General features: G+C 52.6%; 2 protein-coding genes across 2 annotated transcripts in view; both read left to right on the forward strand.

The window, feature by feature from the left end:
• Positions 1 to 20,603, forward strand: part of LOC117192029 (5-hydroxytryptamine receptor 2A-like) — a 76,025-nt gene that overhangs the window by 40,235 nt on the left and 15,187 nt on the right. The window lies entirely within an intron of this gene.
• Positions 210 to 12,365, forward strand: LOC117190421. Its single transcript, XM_033395498.1, has 3 exons — positions 210 to 382; positions 597 to 917; positions 12,325 to 12,365. Exons 1-3 carry the CDS (start codon positions 256 to 258, stop codon positions 12,363 to 12,365), a joined length of 489 nt encoding a protein of 162 aa, XP_033251389.1. The 5' UTR covers positions 210 to 255.

Consider the following 20,603-nt stretch of genomic DNA (forward strand, 5'->3'; position numbering starts at 1 on the left):
ACCTCTTTCGGCCTCACGCCTTGCGGTGTTGCCGTATCTCTCCGATGAGCGCGATCGATTCGATTCCCCCTTATCGAGAGTTCGCATAGGATCTTCTTTTGCCCCGCCCGATATAGGGTACGGTCGCTATTCTGACCTACTCGATATGACACAGCGTTGCCCTTACGCTCCACTCGATAAAGCGTAGGGTTGTTTTTGTGATCTACTCGATATGTCGCAGCGTGCGTATTCTACTTCCGGATCGCGAATTCCTCAATGGACTGGAAACGTACTATTTTCTCGCGATGCCGGGTGTTTTCTTTGTTTATCTTGTGCGCGTCTGGTTTTCCCTACTACCCTTCGCTGGCGCGCATGCCTTCCGCCGGCCCTCTGGATGCTTCGGGTAAGTTTTCCTCCCGCTTTGACGCCTTCCGCCGCCTTCATTCAAGCTTCACCGATCCCCCGCTGTTCCTCTGCTGCAAGGTAAGACCATGATTTTTTTTTTTTTTTTTTAAACACCCCTTTTTTTTGTTTTTTTTTTTTTTACTTGTTCTTGTTTTCAGTTACCTTTTTTTCCCATTGTTCTTCTCTACTCTTCATTTCTCCTCAATACCTAGCCCGGAATACCTCCTGCCGATCGGTGGACACCAATAGCCGGTACCGGATGCCACCGTCGTTGACCAGACGCTTCACCCTCCTTGCGGTTGGCTTTATCCGCGCGAGAGAGCGCGTGACGACGGCCGGCCACTCCTCGCGTTTGACGGACCGCCACCGTGAGTTGTCCGCCGACCTCGTCTGGGGCCACGATGCCTGGCGCTGGAGCTCGGGCCGGCGCGCCTCCGCCCGCTCCCCTGGGCACGACGCCTGTCGGCCCAGCTTCGGACGCTCGCCCTGGCCGGGTTCCAGCCATCGCCAAGGACCTCTCTCCCATGGCTCCGGTGAGTGTTGTTCCGCGGCCTCGTCCTTCTTCGCTTCCGCCGTTGCTCTCGAGCCGTCATCCGCTTCGCCGTCGGTCGCCACCTCGACTTCGGGAGCCGCCGCTGGGCCCTCCGCCGTCAGTGATGTTGGCGTGTTCGTCGTACCCTCCGTCTCGACCTCTGCCGTCCCCCCGGGCGCCTCCTCGGGCACCTCTTCGGCTGTGGGACCACCGCTGGGCCTGTCGACTCCTGTGGCCGTGCCCGCCGCCTCGGGTCCCGCTCGTCACTGGCGCGTGGTGCCTCCTCCCACAGTCGAGCCTCCCTCGCCTCTTGCCCGGGTTGCTGGGGCGCGGGCCCAGAGGCCCACGATATGTGCAGAGTTTGCACGTGCCACATCATGCCGTCTCGTACCGCGGAGCGCACCTCCTGCGAGACGAACGGCCCGATGGCGGCTCCCTGTGGCCCGTGCCAGTGCTGCTGCTGCTGCTGATGCTGCTGCTGATGCTGCTGCTGCTGATACTGCTGCTGCTGCTGATCCCCTTGACCGCGCGCGTTGTCAGCCAGCGGCCGACGCTGGAACAGCTCTTCCTCTGCCCCCGGTGAAGGTGGGGCCTGCGGCCGTGGCTCCTCCTCGGACTCGACGTGTTCAGGGGGTGGCTGCCAGAGCTCTTCCTCCTCCACCTCGGCTCGTCGTAGCCTCTCCTGCCACTCCTCTTCGGGCGACTGGACTCGAGCCGCCTTCGGCGCTGGTGGGCACTCCGCCTCCTCCTCATCGCTGGAGATCACTGCCAGCCCGCCTGCCGCGCCCTCCGCCCGCGTCGCCCTTGCCTTCTCCGCTTCCGCACGCAGACGCGCCATCTCCCTTTGCTCCGCTGCGTCGATCCGGCTAATACACCGCCATTGGTGCGCGACGTCCCGTTTGTGGCGCTCCGCCTCCGCTTCTTGCGCCGCCTTTTCAGCCTCCTGCGTGGCCTTCAGCCTCTTTGCCTCCCATACACGCCGTTGCCTCCGCTCCTCCGCCGCCGCGGCCAGCGCGAACCGCCGGTGCCATTCCGCGAGGCGTCGTGCCTCAGCGGCCGCGTTGTTTTCCGCGATGTCGGCCTGCGTTGCCTGCGGCTCTTTGACCGCGGTTTCGGTCGGCGTTGTCTGCGGCTCTTTGACCGCGGTTTCGGTCGGCGTTGGCTGCGGCTCCTCGACCTGTGGGTCTGTCGGCCGCTGATCCCCTCGCCGCGCCGTCGACCTTCCCCTTGTGCGTGCCGACGACTCCTCTTCCTTGGCCGTACGCGTCGAACGCGTGGACGCCCGCTTCGAGGCCCGCTCACTGGGCTCCTCCTTCCGCGTCTCCGTGCGCCCCCTCCTTCCGCACTCAGGCCGCTCCTCGCGCTTGCTGGGGTGGGGCTTCTCGCGCTTGCCGGTGCGGGGCTCTTCGTGCTTGCTGGTCCGGGGCTCCTCGCGCCTGCTGGTCCGGGGCTCCTCGCGCTTGCCGGTGCGGGACTCCTCGCGTCTGCTGGTCCGGTGCTCCTCGCGCTTGCCGGTGTGGTGCTCCGACCGCGGCGAGGAAATACCATCCCAGGACCAGCTCATCTATTACTCCGGGCAACACGAGAAGCGGGATTGTAACGATCTTGTCCCCGAAGGCCAGCTCCACCTCGATCTGGGAATTGATTTCCCGGCTGCGTCCGTCAGCCAGCCGCACCAGCTTCCTCGTCTCTTTCTGTCGCCTCTCTTCACCCAGTCTACTCGCCGCCTCGCAGCTGATAAAACTGCTTGTCGCCCCGGTATCGACCGTTGCTTTCCAGTTGCTGCCCGCGATCCTCACCACCGCCGACAGCTGGACATCCTCCTCCGTGAGTTCTCCTATGAGCTTTGGGGGGCTTCGTCTTGCGACCCTGGCACGGCCCTCCGCGGCTTGGGTCGCGGGGCGTTTCCCGCTTTCTGGCAGCACTGCCATGTCGGACTCCTACCTTGCCGCACCTCCAGCAGAATGTTATAGGTCGGCCATTGCATGCTTGTGCCCAATGGAGGTCACTTCCGCATCGTCGACACGCCTGGGCTGGGTTTTCCACGAACCCAGCCTCTATGTTCGTGTTCGCTTGGTCGTCCCGCCGCGTTGAGACCGGCCTTTTTTCCCTTGTCGAATCAGAGCTGGCTGTCGTTTCGCCCTGGCAGCGGCGACATATCTCCGTTACTGCCGGACGAGCGAACGGATTGTTTGCTTTTGCCTTACTCGCCGGACACTCCCGTTGGAACTCCAGCCGGTCCCTCTCCAGAGCCTCAAATTCGTCGGCCAGCGTCATCATGTGATCCAGGTCTCTGCACCTATGTGGCCGGATGAACACCCTCAGATCGGGCATGCTGTTGTCTCTAATGAGCTCCAACTGCTCTTCGGGCGTGCATTTTAGTGGCCGCATGAGGGTCTGCATCTCCACCATGTAGTCATTGAATGGCTCTCCCCATCTTTGCTTCCTCAACCTCACCTCCTGGAGTAATTTTTCAAAATACCCCCTCGGCAGGAAGTATGCTTGGAAGCTACGCGCAAATGCGTCCCATGTCTGCCACTGCCTGTTGTTGGCTACAAACCACATGAGCGCCCGACCCTTTAGCAGCTCAGGCATGGCTCCCGGAATTAAAATTAACTCCAACCCCTACATGTCGGCTGACCACTCGATCTGTTCCAGGAACTCGAGTGGTTTCGCCGTTCCGTCGAACCGAAACGACCACACCCTAACCTGCTTGGCGACGTGGGCAAAACTCGAACTGGGCGGTCTCGTGGTTTGTTCATCGAGTCCCCGTCGACGATCCTCCCCTGCTCTCCCTTCTTCCAATCCCTGTGGGTTTCTCGCGCTCCCTTGCTCCGGCTGTGCTGGCCTGGTTGGCCTCTCCCCACTCTCTGCCCGCGGTCGGCTAGGCGATCGGCTTTTCACCGGGACCGCCAGGCTCGCGATGAGCTCCTCTTGGGTCTCGGACGGCCGTCTCCACAGCTTTACTTGCTCCGCACTCGCCGGCAGCGTCAGGCGCTCGTATGGATCCGCCCCGTCCTCCATCTGGGCCGCGGTCCGCGGCTCCTCCCGCCTTCATCTCCCAGGCCTCGAGCGCGTCCGCATACTCCGGTTCCTCTCCGTGCTTCTCTATCCACTCCTTGAAGATTCGGCGCATCTCGGTCTGAGTGCCTTCCAATCGAAGACCGCACGCCCGCGCGCACTGGACCAAGTCCTCTTTCCTCAATGAATGAACCCATCGTCAGCTCCTCATTTTTATGCCCTCGCGATACCAAACTCAATACCGCCCTTCCCAAATGCACTTTGTCTTTTACTTGTCGAGAGGCCCCTCGTTGGGCGCCAGTTGTAACGAACCGTTCTTTTCCCGTCTGATGCAGCTGGGCTGGCTCAGCGGTCGGTAGGCTCGCTGCAACAATATTTGTATGTTGCCCCGACGACAAGTAAGAAGGCACGGGTTGGGTCTTGTACTGGTATGCTAATATGCTTTATTGGTATCTTAAGTCTATCTTACGCTATTCCGACTCCGGTGCTGGTTCTCCTCGTGGTTCTCCTCTGTGGTTCGATGAGCGTGTCGCTCCCTGGGCCCCCCACGGCGTCGCCGAGCGTGGCACCGCCGGCTCTACTGACTGGGGCTAGCGATTCTTGGCACGTGGCCCAAATCCGCCTCTCAGTCAGGCGCCTGACGCGTTCGCTCTCACTCGACTCACTTGGCTTTTCGGCCCGAGGGTGCCTCACTCCTGGTGGGATGCGCGTCAAGCATGGCACCGTTGGCTCAAGGGATTGGGGTCTTTGGCTCTTCGCTGCACGCTCGAGTCCGCCTCTCAATCCTCACACAACGCGTTCGCTTTCTAACGTTCTTTTCCCTTCGCTTGGTCTCACTCTTGTGGCTCACTATTCACTTCACTCTTGCTAGCTCCGTTTGCTGACTGTCCCCGTTCCTGGTCGCGGCCCTCCTCTTATAGGCTCGCTTCTGCGTCGGCGCCGCCGATGCCGCCTGGCGCTAACGGCACTTTTCGCCATGCGGTGCCCGTATTTTTCCATCGGCGTTCCTTCATTCCCTTGTCGCTGTCCAACGAGACCTGGCTGGTGGCGTGATCTCATGACCATATTTGGTCATGCGCTGGGCCACTGCCGGCCCGATCCCGTCATCCCGCTGCTCTCTCTCCAGGGGTCCTCCCCTCTCATCTTGGGTCCCCGGGAGAGCTCTCCTCGGGAATTCGCCGCCTCCGGATATCCCCGGATAACGGCCGTTAGCGCTTAACCCTATACTGCCCCCTACGTGTGGAATACCTTTCCTCACACGGCGTCTGCCGCAGGAGAGCCATACTGACTTAGTATCGGGTATAACTGTAGAGTTGCGGTGTACTCAGCAACTCACAACGTTCCCCCTCGTTTAATTATAAGTATTTGCACTTGAGACGGTTTCTCGTCGGAGCGAGATCATTGCGGTCCCAGGCGGCCATTGGCGACCCCAGAGCAGTGAGAAGTGAGCATTCACAGGGGACGGGAGACGGGGTCGAAGTCGGAGACGGCAGCGAGTCATCTCTCCCCACGGCCACATAATCCATAACGGGGAGCACAGAGCAAACATCGCACAGAGCACATAATCAAAGGAAGCCTCAAAAAAACAGATAAAACGAGGGGGAACGTTGTGAGTTGCTGCGGAGACCGCAACTACAGTTATACCCGATACTAAGTCAGTATGGCTCTCCTCCGGCAGACGCCGCTAATATTAAACGACACGACAAGGAGTGCGTGCGAGAGAGACAGAAAATCAGTCTGAGCGTGACGTCGGGTGTTTCGTAGCCAGTGCAAATTGATTTGTTCCTTTTTTATACCCGATACTCAAAATGAGTATTGGGGTATATTAGATTTGTGGTAAAAGTGGATGTGTGTAACGTCCAGAAGGAATCGTTTCCGACCCCATAAAGTATATATATTCTGGATCAGCATCAATAGCCGAGTCGATTGAGCCCTGTCTGTCTGTCCGTCCGTCCGTCTGTCCGTCTGTCCGTCCCCTTCAGCGCCTAGTGCTCAAAGACTATAAGAGCTAGAGCAACGATGTTTTGGATCCAGACTTCTGTGATATGTCACTGCTACAAAACTATATCAAAACTTCGCCCCGCCCACTTCCGCCACCACAAAGGACGAAAATCTGTGGCATCCACAATTTTAAAGAAAGAGAAAACCAAAAACGTAGAATTGTAGAGAATGACCATATCTTTAAGACTGCGGAATCTGAATTGGATCATATTATTAATATAGCCAGCATCAAGAAAACAATTTCATTTTTTCTCGCCCTGTCTCTCTCTAACACACACGTAGCATAGGCGGCTTTGCTTAGAGTAAAACATTAGCGCCTAGATCTCAGAGACTACAAAAGCTAGAGCAACCAAATTTGCTATCCACACTCCTAATATATCGGACCGAGACGAGTTTGTTTCAAAATTTCGCCACACCCCTTCCGCCCCCGCAAAGGACGAAAATCTGGGGATATTCAAAAATCTCAGAGACTATTAAGGCTAGAGTAACCAAATTTGGTATCCGCACTCCTGTTAGATCTTACTATAAAACGTGTATCTCAAAGATTCGTCCCACCCCCTTCCGCCCACACAAAGGACGAAAATCTGTTGCATCCACAATATTGCACATTCAAAAAAACTAAAAACGCAGAATTATAGATAACGACCATATCTATCAGATTGCTGAATCTGGATCAGATAGGATCATTTTTGTAGCCAAAAGCAAGAAATCAATTTGCAGTGGCTACGCAGCGCCCGACGTCACGCTCAGACTGATTTTCTGTCTCTCTCGCACGCACTCTTTGTCGTGTCGTTTAATATTAGCGGCGTCTGCCGGAGGAGAGCCATATTGACTTAGTATCGGGTATAACTGTAGAGTTGCGGTGTCCGCAGCAACTCACAACGTTCCCCCTCGTTAGTTTCTCGTATCGTCGAAATTGTGGATGCCACAGATTTTTGCCCTTTGTGGGGGCGGAAGTGGGCGGGGCAAAGTTTTGAAATATTCTTGTAGCAGTGACATATCACAGAAGTCTGTATCCAAAACATCGTTGCTCTCGCTCTTATAGTCTTTGAGCACTAGGCGCTGAAGGGGACGGACAGACGGACGGACGGACAGACGGACAGACGGACAGACAGACATGGCTCAATCGACTCGGCTATTGATGCTGATCAAGAATATATATACTTTATGGAGTCGTAAACGATTCCTTTTGGACGTTACACACATCCACTTTTACCACAAATCTAATATACCCCAATACTCATTTTGAGTACCGGATATAAAAAAAAAAACGAGGCGGAACGTTGTGAGTTGCTGCGGACACTGCAACTCTACGGTTATACCCGATCCTAAGTCAGTATGGCTCTCCTCCGGCAGACGCCGCTAATATTAAACGTCACGACAAAGAGTGCGTGCGAGAGAGACAGAAAATCAGTCTGAGCGTGACGTCGGGCGCTGCGTAGCCACTGCAAATTGATTTGTTCCTATTGGCTATAAAAATGATCTGATCTGATCTGATCCAGATTAAGCAATCTGATAGATATGGTCATTATCTATGATTCTGCGTTTTTAGTTTTCTCGAATGTGCAATATTGTGGATGCAACAGATTTTCGTCCTTTGTGTGGGCGGAAGGGGGTAGGGCGAAACTTTGAGATACACGTTTTATAGTAAAATCTAACAGGAGTGCGGATACCAAATTTGGTTACTCTAGCCTTAATAGTCTCTGAGATTTTTGAATATCCCCAGATTTTCGTCCTTTGCGGGGGCGAAAGGGGGTGTGGCGAAATTTTGAAACAAACTCGTCTCGGTCCGATATATTAGGAGTGTGGATACCAAATAAGGTTGCTCTAGCTTTTTTAGTCTCTGAGATCTAGGCGCTAATGTTTTACTCTAAGCAAAGCCGCCTATGCTACGTGTGTGTTAGAGAGAGACAGGGCGAGAAAAAATGAAATTGTTTTCTTGATGCTGGCTATAATAATAATACGATCCAATTCAGATTCCGCAGTCTTAAAGATATGGTCATTCTCTACAATTCTACGGTTTTGGTTTTTTCATATCTTTAAAATTGTGGATGCCACAGATTTTCGTCCTTTGTGGGGGCGGAAGTGGGCGCGGAGAAGTTTTGAAATAGTTTTGTAGCAGTGACATATCACAGAAGTCTGGATCCAAAACATCGTTGCTCTAGCTCTTATAGTCTTTGAGCACTAGGCGCTGAAGGGGACGGACAGACGGAAAGACGGACGGACGGACAGACAGACAGGGCTCAATCGACTTGGCTATTGATGCTGATCAAGAATATATATACTTTATGGGGTCGGAAACGATTCCTTCTGGACGTTCAACACATCCACTTTTACCACAAATCTAATATACCCCAATACTCATTTTGAGTATCGGGTATAACGAGGGGGAATGTTGTGAGTTGCTGCGAACACCGCAACTCTACGGTTATACCCGATACTAAGTCAGTATGGCTCTCCTCCGGCAGACGCCGCTTATATTAAACGACACGACAAAGAGTGCAAGCGAGAGAGACAGAAAATCAGTCTGAGCGTGACGTCGGGGGCTGCGTAGCCAGTGCAAATTGATTTGTTCCTTTTGGCTCTAAAATTGGTCTGATCTGATCCAGATTCAGCAATCTGATAGATATGGTCGTTATCTATGATTCTGCGTTGTTAGTTTTCTCGAATCTGCCATATTGTGGAGGCAACAGATTTTCGTTCTTTGTGTGGGCGGAAGGGGGTGGAGCGAAATTTTGAGATACACGTTTTAAAGTGAGATCTAATAGGAGTGCATATACCAAATTTGGTTACACTAGCCTTAATAGTCTCTGAGATTTTTGAATATCTTCAGATTTTCGTCCTTTGCGGGGGCGGAAGGGGGTGTGGCGAAATTTTGAAACAAACTCGTCTCGGTCCGATATATTAGGAGTGTGGATACCAAATTTGGTTGCTCTAGCTTTTGTAGTCTCTGAGATCTAGGCGCTAATGTTTTACTCTAAGCAAAGCCGCCCCTATGCTACGTGTGTGTTAGAGAGAGACAGGGCGAGAAAAAATGAAATTGTTTTCTTGATGCTGGCTATAATAATAATAAGATCCAATTCAGATTCCGCAGTCTTAAAGATATAGTCATTCTCTACAATTCTACGTTTTTGGTTTTCTCTTTCTTTAAAATTGTGGATGCCACAGATTTTCGTCCTTTGTGGGGGCGAAAGTGGGCGGGGCGAAGTTTTGAAATATTTTTGTAGCAGTGACATATCACAGAAGTCTGGATCCAAAACATCGTTGCTCTAGCTCTTATAGTCTTTGAGCACTAGGCGCTGAAGGGGACGGACAGACAGACAGGGCTTAATCGACTCGGCTATTGATGCTGATCAAGAATATATATACTTTATGGGGTCGGAAACGATGCCTTCTGGACGTTACACACATCCATTTTCACCACAAATCTAATATACCCCAATACTCATTTTGAGTATCGGGTATAACAATACTCATTTTGAGTATTGGGTATAACAAGGAACTGAAGACAAACGAGGGGGAACGTTGTGAGTTGCAGCGGACACCGCAACTCTACAGTTATACCCGATACTAAGTCAGTAGGAGAGAGAGCCACTCCGGCAGACGCCGCTAATTTGAACGACACGACAAAGAGTGCGTGCGAGAGAGACAGAAAATCAGTCTGAGCGTGACGTCGGGGGCTGCGTAGCCAGTGCAAATTGATTTGTTCCTTTTGGCTATAAAAATGATCTGATCTGATCCGAATTCAGCAATCTGATAGATATGATCATTATCTATGATTCTGCGTTTTTAGTTTTCTCGTATCCTCAATATTGTGGATGCAACAGATTTTCGTCCTTTGTGTGGGCGGAAGCGGGTGGTGCGAAATTTTGAGATACACGTTTTATAGTAAGATCTAACAGGAGTGCGGATACCAAATTTGGTTACTCTAGCCTTAATAGTCTCTCAGATTTTTGAATATCCCCAGATTTTCGTTCTTTGCGGGGGCGAAAGGGGGTGTGGCGAAATTTTGAAACAAACTCGTCTCGGTCCGATATATAAGGAGTGTGGATACCAAATTTGGTTGCTCTAGCTTTTATAGTCTCTGAGATCTAGGCGCTAATGTTTTACTCTAAGCAAAGCCGGCTATGCTACGTGTGTGGTAGACAGACAGGGCGAGAAAAAATGAAATTGTTTTCTTGATGCTGGCTATAATAATGATACGATCCAATTCAGATTCCGCAGTCTTAAAGATATGGTCATCTTCTACGATTCTGCGTTTTTGGTTTTCTCGTATCCTTAAAATTGTTTATGCCACAGATGTTCGTCCTTTGTGGGGGCGGAAGTGGGCGAGGCAAAGCTTTGAAATATTTTTGAAGCAGTGAGATATCACAGAAGTCTGGATACAAAACATCGTTGCTCTAGATCTTATAGTCTTTGAGCACTAGGCGCTGAAGGGGACGGACAGACGGACGGACGGACAACCGGACAGACGTACAGACAGACAGGGCTCAATCGACTCGGCTATTGATGCTGATCAAGAATAAATATACTTTATGGGGTCGGAAACGATTCCTTCTGGACGTTACACACATCCACTTTTACCACAAATCTAATATACCCCAATACTCGTTTGAGTATATTCTTGATCAGCATCAATAGCCGAGTCGATTGAGCCATGTCTGTCTGTCCGTCTGTCCGTCCGTCCGTCTGTCCGTCCCTATTAGCGCCTAGTGCTCAAAGACTATAAGAGCTAGAGCAACGATGTTTTGGATCCAGACTTCTGTGATATGTCACTGCTACAAAAATATTTCAAAACTTCGCCAATGTTTGAGATGCCAAGCTTTTTTGGCACCTATGTGTTTCAAAAATGAAAAGAGATTTTGGGTTAAAATTTATAATTCGTATTTAATCTTGGTGGCTTAGCGGAAGCCGATTGCTTGCTATTGCCAGATAAACTTTATGCGAGATCGATATGCAACCAATGCGCAGAGGGGTTAGCATAGAACTAAACTATAGACGACGGCGTTAGATCAAAGTGATTGCCGAAGTGGCGGCAGCAGATCAAAGTAGTTGCCGACGTGGGGGCGGCAGAGAGCCCCTTTAGCGGGAGAGCGCAGCAGCTCTGCAGAACGTCAACGTTTTACAACATAGGCGGCTTTCTCTGCTCATACAATAATAATGTTAAAGTTACGGTTATTCTTCAGCGGCTGGCCCGAGCATACTCCCCCCGTTGGGAGCTAGTCTCTCACAGATTCCTTAAGGGGCAGCAAACATAGCCGAGTGACGGCCCTCCTGATGTTTCCTGAGGATGTCTTCAGGTCAGCGACGCGACACCCTCCGTCCTTGCCCAAAACGACATCGACCACTCTAGCCAGTGGCCAACGCATTGGAGGAAGATTTTCGTCCTTCACCAGAACGAGGTCGTTCTTGCAGATGTTTTGCGCGGGGGTCCGCCACTTCGCGCGCTCTTGCAAAAGAGTGAGATTCTCTTCGCGCTAACGGCTCCAAAATATTTGCTGTAGTTGGGTGACCCGCTGCCAGCCATCCAGACGATTGTAGTTCAGCTTCGTTAGGTCAGGCTCGAGGATTTGCTCATGGGGGCCGCCTAAAAGCAGATGAGCAGGAGTCAAAACGTCTAAATCATCAGGATTTTCTGAAAGCGAGAGCAAAGGGCGAGAGTTGACAGTTGCAGTGATCTGACAGATCAGAGTGCGCAGCTCGTCGAAGCTAAGCACAGATGGTCCAACTGAGCGGTACAGGTGATATTTTGCGGTCTTCACGGCCGCTTCCCACAACCCGCCAAAATGCGGAGAGCGAGGTGGGATGAAACGCCAGTCGATCGAGTCAGCCAAGCAGGATTCGTGGACCTCCTTCATATGCGGTTCGCTCAGACAAAGCTTCTTTAGCTCCAGAAGCTCGTTCTTGGCCCCAACGAAGTTTGTCGCATTGTCCGACCAAATTTGACTTGGCCTTCCTCGAGTGGAAGTAAAACGCTTTAGTGCGCCTAGAAACGATGCGGTGGTCAAATCCTTTACGAGCTCCATGTGTATAGCCTTAGAAGTGAAACAGATGAATACGCTAATGTAGCACTTGATCGGAGGCCTCGTGCGGATTTCTGATCGGTAGAAAAAAGGTCCACAGTAATCTACTCCAGTGACTTCAAAAGCTCGAGATCCTTCCAACCGTTCCTTAGGTAGGTCTCCCATGATGTGTTCGACCATGCGCGGCCTAGTCCTGAAGCATCTCAAACATCTGCTGACGACCCTTGACACTGCCTTAACACCTCCAATGGGCCAATATTCCAGCCGAATTTTGAGTCTGAATTCCATTTGGATTTGGACTTGCACCTGGTCGGTCAAGGTCCTGACATTCGACATTCATTAATGCGATTAAAACTGCCACAGTTCAAGTGCTCGAGCAGCAGTTGCAGTTCCTAGAACAATAAGCAGGTGAATCAGAGCCAGAACCTAAAACGTGGCCATGGCCAGGGCCTGAGACAGGACCAGAAGAAGACCAGTAGAGGACAGCAGACTCACTAAGCTGGCTAAAGCCAAGAATAAATTACTCCCTGCCTGCTCTCCGACTCTCTGTCTGTCTCCCAGCCCAATCCTCGACTCAATCCTCGACGGCCATTGCCGGCGGCCATGTCGAGCAAATAAACAAACAATTAAAAATAAAAGCGCCAGAACAGAAACTACTCGGAGGAGGGAAAAATCCTCCCGCAGATCCACAACGAAGTGGCTATACCCTTAGCGCAAAGTTCCTGCCTCTATTCACAGTAATTCCACGTTTATCGCTAGACAAAGCCACTCGGAATAGTCACTAAGCCCGACTATCCCCCTCTCTCTGGTGAGGATAGCGTTGGGCGATGGGAAGGCGAAGGAATGTCAGTCAACGTGCCGTATGAGTGTTGTGTCTGCTCTGCTATACTTTGCTTCCATGAGAGCTTTTTCCTATATAGCTGTAGTTTTTTTCTCCAGGCTTCTCCCAGTGGCTCCGACGGGCAGGTAAACAGAACAGTGGAGCCCCCACACACACTCAGGCACACTCATGTGTGGAGACGGTACGCCGCACCATAAACGGCAACCTTCTGCTGGAGGTGGCAAAAGACAGCGTGGAGAGTGCTGAGGGCATGAAAGCCAGCATCGCACGTGTCCTCGGCGATGGAGCGTCTGTGCGCGCAATGACGGAAGACTCGAAGGTGGTCATATTGGAGATACGGGACATCGACTCCCTCGCGACGGAGCAGGAGATCTGTGCCGCTCTAACTCGCCAATTCAACATTGACGAGGCTCGAGTAAGAGTCCGCAGTCTGCGCCGCGGATACGCGGAGTCCCAGCTGGCGGTGGTCAGCTTGCCCTTCTCCCTGGGCCAAGCGGTCCTGAAAGGCGGCAAGGTGAGGATCGGCTGGACCATATGTAGGATCCGGGAAAGAGATGGACTCCCAAGGTGCTACCGATGCCTGGAACCCGGGCATATCGCACGGAACTGCAAGAGTACAGTGGACAGGAGTGGCTGCTGCATCAAATGCGGGGAGAAAGGGCACAAAGTTGCCGAATGCAAAAAAGAGCCTGCGTGCTTCATCTGCTCAGCAGCTGGAAAGAAGGAGGTCACGCACCAGGCAGGCACTAAAAACTGCCCAGCCACGCGAAGCGGGGTCGGCAAAACCAGGACAACATGCAGTTGATTCAACTCAACCTGAATCACTGCAGGGCCGCACAGGATCTCCTGACGCAGACGGTACGCGAGCTTGGGTCTTAGGTGGCACTCCTCAGCGAACCACATAAGGTGGGCAGCAGCAGCGATTGGGCCACGGACCTTACTGGCAAAGCGGCCCTGTGGCTCTGTGGCGTCGACGCGCCACAATTGCGCGACACCAAGTCGGCAGACGGGTTCGTCCGAGGGTATGTAGGCGGCATATGGTTCTACAGCTGTTACCTGGCACCCAGCCTCTCACTGGAGACTTTCAGCCGCATTATGGACGAGCTGAGCTGCGATCTGCGAGGACGGAACAACGTCGTAGTCGGAGGCGACTTCAACGCCTGGGCCCTGGAATGGGGGTCCTCCCGTACAAACGCCAGAGGCCGCACGGTGTTGGAGGCTTTTGCCTCTCTGGACGTCGTCCTTCTGAACGAAGGGTCCCAACAAACTTTCAGCAGGGCAGGTGTAGGGTCGATCATCGATCTCACCTATGCCAGCAGCACGCTGGCCCGGCACGCCCGATGGAGGATCAGCGACGTATATACTGCCAGCGACCACGAGGCCATACTATGCACCCTGGGCACCCTTGCCCGATCGAGAGGTACCCCGTTCCGGCATAGGAAGGCGTACCGCCAGGACCCGCTGAGGGCCCAAGCCTTCACAAGCGCCCTTGAGAGCTACTCTGCAAACGATGCAGACGGAGCCAACGATATGGAGACCAAATTGGCGGACGCACTTGAAGGCGCCTGCGACCAGAGCATGCTACCGAGAGGGACGTTCCGAAAGAACAAGGATCCAGTTTTCTGGTGGAGCGAAGCGATTGCGGTTCTCCGTAGAACCTGCCACCGGGCCAGAAGGCTGCTCCAGCGAGCCAGAGGCACACCGCGCTTGGCCCGATGCAGCGAGACCTACAAAGCGGCGAGGAAGGATCTGAAGACCGCCATAAGGAACAGCAAGAGGGAATGCTTCCTTAAGCAGTGTGATGCCGCCGAAGAGGACCCCTGGGGAGGCGCGTACAGGATGGTGGTGAAGAGGCTGAACGCGGGCAGTAAAGCTCAAACAGATCCAGAGGCACTGGAGGGGATAGTCAGGGCACTGTTTCCTCGAGGACGGCAGATCCCTAGCTCCCTGCGGTTCGAGCATAGCCCGAGCGACATCTGCGAGGTTACGGAAGCCGAGGTGTTGCAGGCAGGCAGAAACCTGATACCTAGGAAGGCTCCGGGTCCGGATGCGATCCCCAACAGCGCGTTGAAGCTGGCACTTCTTCTACTCCCGAGGGAAGTTGCGGGCCTTTTCAACAAATGCCTCCAGGAGGGGACGTTCCCCGAGAGGTGGAAAAGGCAACGGCTGCTACTATTAACCAAGCCGGGCAAGCCGCCAGGGGTGGCCTCTTCCTACAGGCCCATCTGCCTTCTGGACTCCATGGGAAAAGTCTTCGAAAGGGTGATCGGTGCGAGGCTGAGCGCAGCCATCTCTCTCCCAGAACCAATACGGGTTCAGGAAAGGGATGTCGACGCTGGACGCCATCTTGAGGGTCGTACAAACGGCGGAGGAAGCCATTGCTGGGACTAGGTGGAGAGGCGGAACCAAGTCCTATTGTCTGGTGGTGACACTGGACATAAGGAACGCCTTCAACTCGGCCGACTGGACCCGGACGCTGGAGGCACTGAGGTCCTTCAACATCCCGGGCTACCTACGGAATATAGCGCGCAGCTATTTCAGCAATAGGGTGCTGACAATGGACTCTAGGGCATACGAAGTCTCAGCCGGAGTCCCGCAGGGCTCCGTTTTGGGTCCTCAGCTCTGGAACGCCATGTACGACGGGGTCCTACGCCTCCCGATGCCAGCCAACACTAACCTGGTGGGTTTCGCTGACGACGTCGCAATAGTGGCGGTAGCGAAGGAACTTGCCGCAGCGGAGGAGCTTGCCAACGTCGCCATACAAGCCGTCGAGGCGTGGCTAGCCGCCGCGGGGCTGGAGCTGGCGGCCCAAAAAACGGAGGCGGTCCTGATATCTAGCCGTAAAGTGGTCGAGACCGCCAGAGTGCAGGTTGGTGGGACCGCGATCGAATCGCAGAGGTCCATCAAGTACCTTGGAGTCCTCATCGACACGCGCCTGTCCTTCAAAGAGCATCTGGAATACGTCCACACGAAGGCCGGTGGGACCGCGGGAGCGCTATCCAGGATGCTGCTAAACACCAGAGGGCCAAAGCAGGCAAAGAGGAAACTGCTGACGAGCGTCGTGACGTCGCAGATGCTCTACGCCGCACCGGTGTGGGCAGAAGCCGCGAAGGTGAGGAGCTACATGCGAGGAGTGGAGGCAACGTACAGACTGTGCGCCATTAGGATCACGTGCTCGTTCCGGACCATCTCAGACGAAGCCGCGTTAGTCATTGCCGGGCAAGTTCCGCTCAGGGAGCTGATAAGGGAGAGGAAGGAGATCCATGATGCCATGACGGACAGTGCAGCCGAGGTACGCTCCAAAGCAGAAATTAAGGACGCCGCCAGAAGGACCAGCATAGACAGATGGCAGACTCGATGGGACCACTCACCCAAAGGCCGACGGACCCACACCCTCATCCCAAGCATAGCATGCTGGGTTGAAAGGAAGCACGGCCAGGTGGATTTCTACCTTACCCAGGCACTGAGCGGACATGGCTGCTTCCGCGGCTACCTCAAGCGCTTCGGCCACGAGACAGAGGACTGGTGCCCGAGTGTGGCACAGGCATAGAGGAGGACGCTCGCCACGTCCTCTTCGACTGCCACAGGTTTGACCTCGAGCGTCAGACATTGGAGACAGCAGCAGGGTCTAGGGTCAGCACCGAGACTCTGGTGCCGCTGATGCTGGCAGACCCGAAGGTGTGGGAAGCGGCCGCGGAGTTCGCCTCTAGCGTGATGCGAACGCTTAGGTCCTTGGAGAGAAGGCGGAAGGAGCAGACGGAGTAGGTGTCCACGCCACTGCGAAGCAATGCTTTGCGGCAGTACCGCAGTCCGCGGGGCCCCTAGTCCCAACATACTCTTGTCCGTTAAATTTATTTAAATATAAATTGTATAGTATATATTATAGAGCAAATAAATAAGTATATGAATATAAAAAAAAAAAAAATGTGTGGAGACGGGGACTTTAACTGCGTAAATGAGCAAAATACACACCTACACACATAGACACAGACAAAGAGAGACGTGGAGGTGGCCGCATAGTGGTGGATCGGGCACACGGCCAGGGGCACAACGATGAAACAACAACATAGTGTAGCGCTTATTATGCGTATACTTAACATTTATTTCTGCCAGACAGTGTGGGTGAGTGCGAGAATGAGTGCTCGCACACATACATCCATAAGCAGAGATACACACGCATACAGATATACAGATGCGGATACCGACACAGGACAGAGCATAAATCTCATCGTGCATTCATCAATGTCAAGCCACAAGTTTGCTTTTCATTTGTTATGGCTTCGCTGCTTGTCGGTGTGTATGTCCGTTTGGGTGTGGGTGTATGTGTATGAGTGTGCTGTGTGCCTGTGCCTGTGGCTGTGTGCTTTTTGTTGTATTGTTTAGCACCTAAAACGCCAGAGCCTGCATAGAAATCTTTTACAAGAGTCGTTCGATGAATTGGCAGTATGGCGGTGTTCGATGAACAACACGGAAAAGGATAGCCGACAGAAGTGCTAACCAGCAGTCGATTAAATATAAAACAAAACGAGGGGGAACGTTGTGAGTTGCTGCGGACACCGCAACTCTACGGTTATACCCGATACTAAGTCAGTATGGCTCTCCTCCGGCAGACGCCGCTAATATTAAACGACACGACAAAGAGTGCGTGCGAGAGAGACAGAAAATCAGTCTGAGCGTGACGTCGGGCGCTGCGTAGCCAGTGCAAATTGATTTGTTCCTTTTGGCTATAAAAATGATCTGATCTGATCCAGATTCAGCAATCTGATAGATATGATCATTATCTATGATTCTGCGTTTTTAGTTTTCTCGTATCCTCAATATTGTGGATGCAACAGATTTTCGTCCTTTGTGGGGGCGAAAGGGGGTGGGCCGAAATTTTGAGATATACGTTTTATAGTAAAATCTAACAGGAGTGCGGATACCAAATTTGGTTACTCTAGCCATAATAGTCTCTGAGATTTGTGAATATCCCCAGATTTTCATCCTTTGCGGGGGCGGAAGGGGGTGTGGCGAAATTTTGAAACAAACTCGTCTCGGTCCGATATATAAGGAGTGTGGATACCAAATTTGGTTGCTCTAGCTTTTATAGTCTCTGAGATCTAGGCGCTAATGTTTTACTCTAAGCAAAGCCGGCTATGCTACGTGTGTGTTAGACAGACAGGGCGAGAAAAAATGAAATTGTTTTCTTGATGCTGGCTATAATAATGATACGATCCAATTCAGATTCCGCAGTCTTAAAGATATGGTCATTCTCTACAATTCTACGTTTTTGGTTTTCTCATATCTTTAAAATTGTGGATGCCACAGATTTTCGTCCTTTGTGGGGGCGGAAGTGGGCAACGCGAAGTTTTGAAATATTTTTGTAGAAGTGACATATCACAGAAGTCTGGATCCAAAACATCGTTGCTCTAGCTCTTATAGTCTTTGAGCACTAGGCGCTAATAGGGACGGACAGACGGACGGACGGACAGACGGACAGACAGACATGGCTCAATCGACTCGGCTATTGATGCTGATCAAGAATAAATATACTTTATGGGGTCGGAAACGATTCCTTCTGAACGTTACACACATCCACTTTTACCACAAATCTAATCTTTTTGATGTCGTATGTGTACCAATATAATCAAAACTTGAACCAAAATCAGAACAGTCCAAGGTTAACTGACTTTCATTCAGTGTGTGCAGAGTACAGTACAGACCCTTTTCCTCTCCGGCCGTGCCCCACCCCATCGATGATTCGGGTGGATGGATGCCCCTCCATTCGTTTCACGTTTATTTGCATGAGAAAAGAAATCACGTCGCACACGTGGCCGACACACAAATCTTTGAGGCATGCCTCTGCCGGGGGTACATACCGCTGTACATAAACAATATTTCCACCATGCATACATATATGTATCTGTATGTACAATGTACATACTATACTTGTTAGAGAGTGTGTATGTGCCTTTAATGATTTCCAAACTTTGCGCATCTTTAAACATCCTTCTCGGGTTTCACTTTCCTTCAGGTCTTTTGAAGCACGGTTAAGTTGCATGAAGGGTTGTGTGCCCTTTATGGGGGCTCATCTCCATACCCCCTCCATCCACCTGGCTGCTGTAGTTTTGTGACTAATTGATTGAGGAGTGCCGAAAGTGGTATGCCACACCCTTACACCGTCTCACAGCCCCATTCTCGGCTGTAGGATGCAAGCTGCAACGGCAGCAGCATGCATAATGCAAGGAGGCGGAGATGAGTGCCGAGTGTTGCAGCTGCTGCATTACCTGCAACACGGCGGCAAGTGGCATCCAACAGGGGGCCAGGGGGCCCGGAAGTCTGTGCAAAAAGCATGTCAAGCTCTGTGGCACATATAAAATTTATGCTGCAAATGTTGTGGCGGAATGGGCTGACTACTGCATAAACACACACACACACACACACACACACACGAAATGGATAGTTTGAGTTTGAGTTTCCAAGGGCGGTCGTGTTTGCAAGCGAGCTCCGAGTTTTCTACAAACAAAATCCGTATCACGCCTGGAATCAAAACAGAAGACGGTTCAAGTCAGGCTTTCAGCGTCCCGTACTCACTGCGCATGGTGGCTGGCGGCGGAGACTTCCCAGTTGGTTGCAGGGGCAAACGCAGACGAGCAGATAGGCCAGGGGGGGGGGGGGGGTGATCGTTGGTTTTGGCGCATTTCTCTATCCATCGTGTTGGTGGTAGGAAAAATAAAAACAACTTTCACTCAAATCGCTTCACTTGCCTCGATTTATATTCACGGATCAGCTGATCGAGCAGAGGTGCTTACAGCACGGAGTTGCCGGACAGCGTAGGACAGTCATAGGGTTGCCAGATAGGGCCAACCAGTTTGAAAGTTGAGCGCCAACCGGAAAATCGCGCGGGCCCCAAATTTTAAATTTTAAATTTCTAATTTCAAAATCGAGTATTTGGCAGTTACAAACAGGAAGAATGGAGGAGGAGGAAAAGCGGGTCTTTGAGAGGAGAACTAGCCTGCAGCGTTCCCCACCACAGTGGCAGACGACCCGAGGCATTTGGCCCAGGGAGCAGGCAGTTGAGAAGCCGGCCCAGCTAAGCCTTGGTACCGGAACTCCACTTAAGGCGCCCCTTAGAGTGCTGCCAGCACTGACTGTGTCTGCACCAGCAGAAGTCCCTGTCAATCCCTTTGACTTCAGCAGTGCTTCCACAGACAAAAGCGGTACAGGACCAAAGGCCGACGGAGATCTGCGGTCGATCCTGGCTTCGCTGGTAGAAAAGTCGACGGAATTGTCGAAGATGCTGAGGGACGCCCGTTATCTCAATAAGGAGATGAAAGAGTTGGCGCAGAACGTGGTGAGGATGCAAAAGTCCGCGCTTCACAGCTTCGACGCAAAGTTTCAGAGGAAGGAGAGGGTGGAGCGGCGTGATCAGGAGACGAAAAGGAAGCTGGACAAGCCGACGAGGAGCTCGCCGAAGCGGAGAAACAATATGAGTGGCCATCCCACGTTGCAGTCCCGCGAACAACCGGCAAGGAAGTCCGAATCAGCTGCACCTACCAAAGGTGAATGGGAGAAGGTGAAGAGCAGAGCGCACGCTCGGAGGCCAAGGCCCCGTCCGGATGTTATTATCAACGAGCCAAAAGGGGAAATGACTTACGCGGAGATCCTTAACCTCGTCACCCGCAACCAGAGCGAGAAGATGAAGAAGGTCGGCGAGAGTGTGAGCAGAGTGAACAGCCAAAGGTGCTCTTCTATTGGAGCTCAAAGACGCCTCGAAGGAGACCGCGCAGCTGCTTCGCGAGGACATAGGCACTGTCCTAGG

This window comes from Drosophila miranda (assembly GCF_003369915.1).
Source record: "Drosophila miranda strain MSH22 chromosome Y unlocalized genomic scaffold, D.miranda_PacBio2.1 Contig_Y1_pilon, whole genome shotgun sequence".
In the NCBI taxonomy this organism is placed as follows: domain Eukaryota; kingdom Metazoa; phylum Arthropoda; class Insecta; order Diptera; family Drosophilidae; genus Drosophila; species Drosophila miranda.

Bases quoted from the DNA above. Each gene is read 5' to 3' on its own strand.
- LOC117190421 (XM_033395498.1), top strand. From the start codon at position 256: ATGGACTGGAAACGTACTATTTTCTCGCGATGCCGGGTGTTTTCTTTG. The intron at 383-596 runs GTAAGTTTTCCT...CTCAATACCTAG, and splicing joins CGGCCCTCTGGATGCTTCGG to CCCGGAATACCTCCTGCCGA. The intron at 918-12,324 runs GTGAGTGTTGTT...AAACTGCCACAG, and splicing joins ACCTCTCTCCCATGGCTCCG to TTCAAGTGCTCGAGCAGCAG.